Genomic DNA, 10,093 nt, shown 5'->3' on the forward strand with positions numbered 1-10,093 from the left:
CAATTTGCTAGTATTGTGCTTATCAAATAGGTAAATTAAGTAGATGAGGTAGCTCAGATTTTTTATAACTATTCCGCCGGGGTGTAATAACTTGCTTCAAAGATCTTGCCGAGGAGAAAATTTATCATAGTGGTGTAATGGCTAAAAAAGTTTTTCTTGCTGGAGAAAAAGTCAAGCTTTTGTTTGCTCTGTTCAATTGCAAAGATAGCAAGGAAAAGGAGTGGAAAGACGACATGCAACTTTGAGATGGGGTGCTTGGGGCATATGTTCAATGATATACTGCCACCACCGCAGCCTCCCGCATCCTTAGTTGCAAAATACAAGTCTTTTTGTAAAGTAAAAGATTATTTCGGGTGAGTTTCTAGATCTTTTTTGGTGTTTATGAACTTTTTATGTTTTATTCCTTGACTGAGTTTTATTTCATTTTTCCTTCAGACCAAAAGTGTATCATCATTCATATCTCTTGTCTCATGAAGAGCGCGAAGCTTTTCAGATTCATGCACGTCCAAGGTTGAAAGGTAGAATGCTACAATGAAAAAATACAGTTTCAGTCAGGTACTGGATTGCTAGGATTGATGAGGCGAGAGTCTGCGGTGCAGTACTTATTTACCCTTACCTTAAGCGCCAAGAAAAAGCTAATGAACTAGCTTGTCTGGTGCCAAACCCACCTGTTGACATAAAATGTTGTTGATAATGAACTATACATCGTCATGTCATTTGAGGCACTAACTACATCAATTACCTTTTTAATCCTAAGTCACAAGCAGCAATTGAAAAATATAATTTATCCTTTCAACATTCGTGTGCTTCCTGTGGCAATAGTCTGTGTTGCCCCGTCTGTTTTCAAGAGCAGAATTATCAAAAATTCAAAATTCATCGTAACTAGAATGCAATTTCAAGTAGCAAAATTTATGATTAATTTCTAAAGGCAAACCTCCCTACTGTTTTTGAGATTATATATGCTTTTGTATGAATGAACGAAGAAACTTGACTTGTTTTTAGCTTTCTAATTAAACGAAGGCAAATATTTGAGTTCCTAAATCATCGGCATATATTTCTCTAACATTTAATTTTCAACATTGTTTTCGATGTTGTACCTACAACTCTTTTTATAGGACCCTTGCACATATAATTGGAAATATGAATAGTTGTCTTGTTCCCATGTTTAAACATAGGAATGTACTTGATTGAATTTGTTGAAAAAGATATAAAAAACTAAAATCTATTGTAATTTATTAGAACTTTCTATAAAAGGTACCTAATGTAAATTTTTTTAAATAATTCTTTAATTCATTAGAAAATAAAAAGGCAAAAATTGAGATGTACGTCAATTTTTAGTTACTTACGATAATTTATGCTATTCAAATTTTTTCACCAAAAAAAAATTTACATATTTCCAATCATTACATCTACATCTATATCACCATTTTTCCTTTAATTAATTTCTCCTGCCTTACTTATTCTTTAATCTTTATAACTTTATTTGACTCCTGCACGTCACATAACAATAAATCATTTTGGATAGAGTATTATTTGAAATAATTATTGTAGCACTTTTTATGGTGTGATATATGTGAGATAAAAAGGTTGTTGGAAATATAAAAAGGTGGGTTGGGAAATGTGTTTATAATGTAAGCGAAATATTATTTGAAATAATTTTACTATCCAAACAAGCCCAATTCTTTTTTGTTTGCCTATGTACAACAATTCAATCTTTATATATATATATATATATATATATATATATATATATATATATATATATATATTTATACATACTTCTTAATCAAAACATTTAATTGAGAGTCAAAATTATAAGTAAATGCGAATGGTCTACGAACTCATGTCACAAAAGAAAATTCCACGGAGTGAGTATTATTTATCGGAACACGGTAGTCATTGTAATACTACCAAACGACCAATAAGAAGCCAGTAGTAATATTTTGTACATAGAGTCGTTACACGATATTTCACTCATGAATTCATTCACCCCTGAAGTTTCAATAATCAATGGTTCACGGCAATCAATCAATCAATCCTAAGGGAGTAGTAGGAATCAAAAGTATGCATTTACTAATAGGAATGAATGAATGAATAATCCTAAGGGAGTAGTGTTATCCTAACCCAATATCCCTAATACTACAATCCAGTGACTAATATAAGATGCTAATATTCAGCTTTCATCCACTCAAAAAATTTTCAATAATCATTTATTCATTCGTTGATGCTGTTATTTAGAACACAATAGTGATAAATAGTGCTAAGCCGTAACTAATGTGATGGAAATTTCTCTACTAGTAGTAATAGGAATGACTATTGGAAAGGTGCTTACCTAACCACATTAATTTAACACATGCAAAGCTAATACATAACTCCTCCAAATAGATTTTGTGATTATTCATTTATGTATTACGTTGATAGGCAGAAGTTAAAAAAAAGTTTTTTTTTTAGGCTCTGAAACGCGTAATGTCTTAAGTAGTTTATATAGTCCTCAGTCATGATATCCTGCACGATTGTGTTTGGATTGTATTTTTTTAGATTTTTTGTAGAAAAATTATTGTAACGATTTGATATATGTGAAGTAAAAAGATAATAAAAAAATATGTTCACGGAAAACGTAGCAATTTTTCTTTAAAAAACTGCTGTCCAAACAGGGCACAATTTCCGACGGCAAGTCTTAGTCCAGAGCCCACTTGACTCAGCCCAGCCGCTACCTCCTCTTGAGTAAGTGCCTGTTTGGTAACATAAAAAAGTGCTGAAATTGAATTCATTCAGACATTCAGATGTTGTGGGTGTTTGATAAATAAAAATTCACCTGCTGAACTTATTAAGTGGTGCTGAATTTGTATGTATTTTTTTCAGCACAAGAATCGTAGCTGAATGTTTAATTTGATAAGAGTCAAGAGATTTACTTCAACTACTTTATCATTCTACCAAATATATCCCTGTTTGTTAATTACATTCAAAATCCTTATTTAATTAAACAACCTAATATTCCCTATTCAAAATCCTTATTTAATTAAACAAAACAACTTGATATTCTCTATTCAAAAATTTTTTTTAACAATAATATTTTTTTGCAGTAATTTTCATCCACAAACATTTATATTTTGATATTTTTTTTGTGCAAATAAATATTATTTATGTGATGCAGCTTATCCACACACACATGACTTTATGACACCATATCGAAATATTAGATATTGGTTGTCTGATTTTCGAAATGGTTCTCGTCCAAGATCAAAAGAAGAACGCTTTAAACCAAGCACATGCAAGATTGAGAAATGTAATTGAACGTGCTTTTGGAGTATTAAAAGCTCGTTTTCCCATTCTCAAAACGATGAAACCATACCCTTTTTCCCACACAAAGAAACATTGTCATTGTATGCATTGCTCTTCACAATTATTGTCATTTTCATACCTAACAATTTTAAGTTAATTAAATCATAGGTTCTATTTCCTTTTTGGATTAAAAGATAGAAGGGCAAAATTGTACAATTTAGCTTATTAAGCATTAAGTTATGAATATTTATCAAACAGTATAAATAGATTCAGCATTAAGATTCAGACATTCATATATCTCTTTTCAGTACTTAAAATTCAGCAAATTAATTATTTCAGTATTCAGAATTCAGAGTTCAGAATTCAGAATTCAGATTCAGTGTTATCAAACGGAGCCTAAGTCTTAACTAGCATTTTTTTTTTTTTGTGAAGGAGTCTTAACTAGCATTTGATGCAGGGCACAACAAAGTGAGGATAACCATTAATTAATTAATATTTAACGTACCAAGGACCGGACGGGTTGGTATTCCGGAAATCACTCATGCTTTCTACCCAAAAAAAAACCACTCATTCTTAGCCCTTAGGAACTGCTTGCTTGCTGGTACTATTTCAAATTCTTCAATTTTCCCCGCGTACATGATACAACTGCTACGCATTGTCAGATTAAAGTCCGAGCATAATAATTAGAAATGAAAAGGATATGAGAAGGGGTGAGAGGTGTAAAAAAAAAGAAAAGAAAAGAAAAGAGTGTGGTGTCCCCATCCATGCTAACTTGCCCAAGAAAACTTTGAAGAATTTCTAATTATCTACCAGAAGTTACATGATAAGAAAATGCTATCATCGTTCCAAGTGAAGGAAACAAAGGCTTAGATGGAGGAGGATTTGATGGTAAAGCAAGAGAAATTATGAGTAAAAAATTTTAGATTCGAAATCTCCTACTTACTTACGGAAAAAGGAAAAAAAAACTTACGTGCAAAATTGCAATCATATTTAAAGCTGGGCGCTTCTTTCGTGAAATAGACTTGCATGATAGGCCAGAACCGATTAAAAGGTCAATCACATTATTGTGAATAAGAACATCCGAAAAAAAAAGGGACAGAAAGAAGGGAAAGAAGAAGATGCTGCATTGAGGAAAACAAGAAGTGTGATTTGTATTTTTGAGCAGGATAACAACTCTGACTTGCTAGTTTTGCAGGTTTAGGATGATTTGCTCTGCTTCTGCTTTGAATATCAGTGTAGGATAGATCATAAAGCAGGAAACTCTGAACAGTGCGCCGACGGATGAAATTGGAAAGTTTTTACCTAGTAACTGCTCCGGGTCTAGTTTTAAGTTTCTTTTGTTGTGTTGTGTGTGAGAATTTTAAAAATTCAAAAGAAGGGAAAAAATGAACTTCAAAAGAGGAAAAATATCGGTTTTTCATCCCTAAATTTTGAGTCATGGGCATATTTCGTCCTCAATCTTTTTGACATAACACATTTAGTATTTGAACTATCAATTTTTATCCTCCAATGAAAAACTAATTAGTAATTTGAACGAAAATTGGACACCTGATGAATTTGAATCCGTTGACTGAAAAGCCTTGCATAACTTAAAATTAGCAAAATAGGACAACTAGTTTTACTCTCCCAACTCCAATTTCCATTTATATTGATTAATTTCTTATTTGAGGATGAAATTGGTAAAAAATTGACAGTTCAGATACTAAATGTGTTATGCAGGAAGTTTAAGAACAAAATATGTGAATATGTGCATGACCGAAAATTTAAGGACGAAAACTGGCATTTTTCCTTCAAAAGAAGACAAAATCCGCTCCACGTTTTCTTTTTCAACTGCTGTTCAATTTTCTAATTTTCTAGAGGAGTATTATTACAGCAGTTGTCGCGGTACCAGTAGCTAGAATTATAGAACTGTGCTCATGCCACCAAACCAAACCACCTGAGTCCCACAATGTCCAAAAACCACCAATACCGCCGCCGCCTCGGCCTACCCCGGTTTTAACTCACTCCCATTAGCTTAGATCAAATGTAACCCTGCAGAGCCTTGAGTCTTGACCACCCCCTACTGTTACTATTTACAGTAGTGAAGCCTCTTTAAATCTTTTTACTGCTTCGTATATTCGTATTATTTTAGCCCCTTTCCCCCGAACGTTTTCCACACAACCAACTCCTTCCAATTTACCGTGCCCCACCTAACAAATCCTCCTCACCCAGAAGAAGTTTCACCCACATATTTTCACCGTCACCGTCAGAAGGAGTCGTCTCGCACAAGTCACTGCTGCCGCTTGGCGATTTTACAAAAATACCCTCCAGATAATCATTTCCCCCCCTCCACCCACCACCCCGGGCTATTACCTCCTCCTCCTCCTCCTCCGCAGCGGCGTCCGAGCCCCACGCTCCACGGCTATCGGTCTCATCCACGTTCAGCTCCCTAGCCAGCTTCCTCAACGCAACCCGAAAGCTTCCCATGTCGACGCTCGCCATGACCGTTGAGTCGGAGTCCGAGTACGACGACCCGCAAGACTCCTCGTTGCCGTTGATGGTGACGTAGGCCGACGACGACTGAAAAATCACCGGCGTCATGTACGGGTCCTCGATGAACCTCACCTTAACGTTAAACTGCTGCGCTGACGACGACGAAGCCTCCAAGGAGGAGGAGTCCAAGAGCTCCGAAAGCTCCGTGACAGGCCAATGAGGCCATCACGTCGTCTTGATCCTGGTCGCCGTCGCCCTCGGTTCTGAGCTTTTTCCGGACGACGTCGTAGTCACATTCAGTCGTTTGTCTCTTTCCAGTTCCTTCTTCTTCTTCCATTTTCTTCGCCAGGAGAGCAAAGGGGTGGTGGTTTTTAACTTTTTTTTGGGGGAGAAAGGGTGGACGCGAAAAAAAGAGAGATTTTACTGGAGGAATAAGGTAAGGATGAAGAGGTGTCGGAATTTCTCACATTGTGAGTGGAGGCTGTGGGGTAATGAAGACCACTGGGATTGGGGAGGTGGGCTTATATATATATAGATTTCGGGTTTTTTTTTATGTTTTTTGTGTTTGGGGGGGGGGGGTTTGGAGCCTGTAGGCTGTGGGAATGAATGTATAGTAGATTGCAGGAGAATGAAAATGGAGGGAGGGGTGAGTGGTTTTGACTGAGTTGACGGTGCCACGCGAAGAATGAGGGGATTTGGGGTAGAGAGATAGTGACGCGGGGAGTAGGTGATGACGTGGAGGAACTCTACTAGACTACAACTGCTTATTAGGCCCTTCGTTGAATTGGAAGTTACATACTTTGGTACTACTACTAATGTGTGTGTGTGTGTGTGTGTGGCAGTGCAGGATTGGGAGTGTGAGACTGGAGGGTGGAGGAGGTTAGGGAGGAATCCATTATCCATCTCTCCATGCTAGGACCTGCTAACTAGTCTGGTACTACTAGTAAATGAGGAACTGAGGAAGTAGTACTCCACTACTTTGCTTTGCTGCTAGTACAGACGAAGATGGAAGTGAAGGGTGGATGGATGGATTGATGGTCAAAGGTGATGATTAAAATCGGTTTGCTGAAATTGGTAAAATCAGTTACCGTACTGAAATGAAACTGTGGATGTGGATGACGGATGGTCAAAGGTGATGATTCAAATTGGTTGGCTGGAGTCCGTTCTGGAATTATTTGTCATCAAAAGATTGGTTATATATATATATGGGTAAAATACATTAAACCCCTTGTGATTTGGGTTATTATCATAAAGCCTCCTCGTTGTTTAAAAACCCCCCATATAAATTCTTTGTGCTTTGGACTTCTTTGGAAAATGGATGAAAATCATCCAAATTGATTGAAAGTGAATTACACACGCTTGACAAGCGAGTGTGATAACAATACATCAAGGGTAATGTGGTAATTTTACATTTTTTTTCTTTTCTTTTTTTCCTTGTTCTTTCTTTGTTTTCTTTCTTCTGAACTATCTGGAGTAGAAAAACATAAGAAACAACTGAAGCAAAATCAACACCAACCTTTGTTAATCTTACTTTTCTTTTTTTCTTCTTTCCTTCCTCCTTCTTTTTCTTCCTTTTTTTTTTTCATTTTTTCTCCTTTCCCTTCTGGTGCAACTACAAGTAGAAACCTAAAGCTCCATTACCTTTGATAAACCCTCTCAAATCAGACTTGAATTTCTCTCACCAACTCAAAATCTCCCTTAAACATACAATTCATTCGATTTTTTAAACCAGAGACACCACCATCTCATAGCCTTCAGGTGATCCCTTTCCCCTTCGTTCTCATCCACCGCCACCATCAATTCGCTTCGCCGCTGTTGCCATCGGCACTACTGCTTAGATTTCCTGGTATAGGTCACATTGCCAAGTCCGTCAATGACTACAAGGCCAGTCTAGATCTCATTTCGATAGATAATCTGCCTAAGCCACTCGCCATTGCAGACGTCTCTCCAACTCCGATGCATGGCTTGAAGCTCCATATTGCCCATCAAGGTGTTCCCGGAGCTTTCAGCGAAGCCACTGTCGGCAAAGTTTATATGAACATGCGAAGTGGGTTATCGGGGGTAATTCTTAATGTGTAGACATTTTTGATCTAGTGATTTTTGTGAAGAAATTTTGTGGGTTTTAGTTGAATTTTGATTTCTCATTGCCTAAATCTAATACAAGTTGACTTTAATTTGAGCGGTTTCTATTTAATTTAGTATTGAGATTCTTGGCGTTGATATTAATTTGATTTGATCCATTTCAGTATGAAGGAAGAAAAGAAAAGGAAAAGGAAGAAAAATGCAAAAAAAAAAAGAGGTATGGTATAAATGATTGATAGTTGAACCTAGAGATGATGACAATGGAAAGGACATCAGTGTTTGCAGCATGAAAGGCAGGTTGAACCTAAATTAACTATTGGTACATTTTGAAAACGGGGTTAGCATTGGAATTTAACGTCTTTCCGTCAATTTGGATGATTTACATCCATTTTCCAAAAAAGTCCAAAGCACAAGGAGTTTATATGAGGGTTTTTAAATAATGAGGAGGTTTTATGACAATAATCCAAACCACAAGGGGGTTTAATGTATTTTACCCTATATATATATATATACACACACACACATATATATAAGCTGAGATGTGAGTCGACCAGGGGCCTTTTCCGGCCGGGGAAGGTAAAGCAAAACGTTCTTTTAGCAGTCTGGCTTTTTATCCGGAGAAACTCCACCTACCAACTGCCAAGCGGTAGTAAATTCTTTTTTTAAAAATGGTAGTAGTACTACCTTCTAGCAGTGTACAATTGAATTCGGGCGTCAGTCTCCCCCTTTTGTCCTTTTTATCCACGCCACCTCTGAGCTCTCTAGCCAGAGTCTGGTACTACGTACTACCACTACTACTACTCCGACCAAAGAATGCTGCTGCCAAGTCGGACTCAAGAGGTGTTTCTTGCAATGCAATAATGTAGGGTGTAGATGATGGGTCTTCTCCTGCAGTTCTCTAGTTTATGTAATCTTATCTTTGTGAGTTTAGTGGGTCTTTCGTATTACCTCTAAAATATAGTTGAGTTCTTATCTCTGCTTAAAATAGGATACCATAAAGCGCAACGTTTACCATTTGTATTTCACCTCAAAAAAAATAAAATAAATTTAAGCGTCCTTAATTTCATCATAGAATATTTTATTGGTTAAATGCACGACGTCGTGCTCGTAAAGAAAAAGAAAATTGGACCGTGTTGCTTGATTTTGAAATGGCATCGTGAAGTTAAACTGTCCAATTTCGGAGTAACACCAAAGCGTATTGAACCGTATACAAATTTGTGACCAGATTTTTCTGTCCCTTTTCAGTTTCCGGCGATGCTTTTCACTCCAAGGTGCTCATTTGGAGCTGACCATATGAGAGGGGGGGGGGGGGGTAAAACGTAGCAATTCAATAAAGAAATTGAAGAGGGAGGAAAAGTAAATATTTTTTATCCTGCTACTGCTCGGACTGTGTAATTATATGCTTCAATATCTTCAGGGAAACCTTAATATATCTTGCACGACGTAAAGGTCAAACTACGTGTGTGTATGCGATCTAAAAACTTCAGAAAGTAGAATCAATGAATATAATTTTGGCCGAAATTGCTAGATGTGCTCTTTTTTTCCGGATACAGAAACAAACACACACACTGAATTAGACTAAGCACGACAGTTAACGGATAAACCGACCGATAAACAAGCCATCTAAAGGGGACTCATAGAGCAACTCGATCCAGCCAATTGATTGCTAGATGTGCTCTCGATACATAGATTTTCTAGTAATTTTTTATCGAAAGGCGATTGTATAAAGTCGGTATAGGCTGTTCCTTTTTGGGCCATATATCCCCACCCAAACGAAACAAAGATTAAAAGTGTGAAAAATTGACCTAATTGTGAAGCACGTAAATATCATCATTTAAGGAAACTCATTATTACGGTATAAATAAAGCACATATTCAACAAGACTAAAGAGACTGGCTACCTTACCTAGCTGGTGGGTTGCTCGCCGTTGTCGAACTTGAGTTGGCACGGTGTGCAACTTTGAACAGCAGTTGAACTCCACCTGCGCAGGAATCTAGTTAATCCAAATTTCCGAAGATCAGCTCCTTGAACTACCACTCCTACACAATGCCACCAAACCAAACCACAGCACCTACCACCACATCTTCCATCCAAATTTTATCTCATCAGCCGGCCGAATTCCATGCTCCAACAATCCTCAGAACCTTCTCTCAGCCTATTGGTTGTTCTTCAGTAAATTATCTTCATTGTTATTGTTGAATCCAATATTCATTATCCGCTTCACCTGAAAATTTCCCAACCACTTCTATGGAAACAA

At 36.9% G+C, this 10,093-nt stretch overlaps 1 protein-coding gene and 1 long non-coding RNA gene across 2 annotated transcripts; both read right to left on the reverse strand.

The window, feature by feature from the left end:
* Nucleotides 1–5,430: 5,430 nt before the first annotated feature.
* On the reverse strand, nucleotides 5,431–5,973 carry LOC113694347 (uncharacterized; the record flags this gene model as incomplete). Its single annotated transcript, XM_072053443.1, has 1 exon — nucleotides 5,431–5,973. A coding segment is annotated over one exon (516 nt), but the record flags the coding sequence as incomplete, so codon positions are not given.
* A 3,672-nt stretch (nucleotides 5,974–9,645) lies between these two features.
* On the reverse strand, nucleotides 9,646–10,047 carry LOC140008442 (uncharacterized). Its single transcript, XR_011815820.1, has 2 exons — nucleotides 9,912–10,047; nucleotides 9,646–9,817 (listed from the first exon to the last, which is right to left on the reverse strand). It is a non-coding gene; the product is annotated as an uncharacterized lncRNA (long non-coding RNA).
* Nucleotides 10,048–10,093: the final 46 nt, after the last annotated feature.

The sequence above is a fragment of the Coffea arabica genome, chromosome 6c (genome assembly GCF_036785885.1).
Source record: "Coffea arabica cultivar ET-39 chromosome 6c, Coffea Arabica ET-39 HiFi, whole genome shotgun sequence".
NCBI classification, from domain to species: domain Eukaryota; kingdom Viridiplantae; phylum Streptophyta; class Magnoliopsida; order Gentianales; family Rubiaceae; genus Coffea; species Coffea arabica.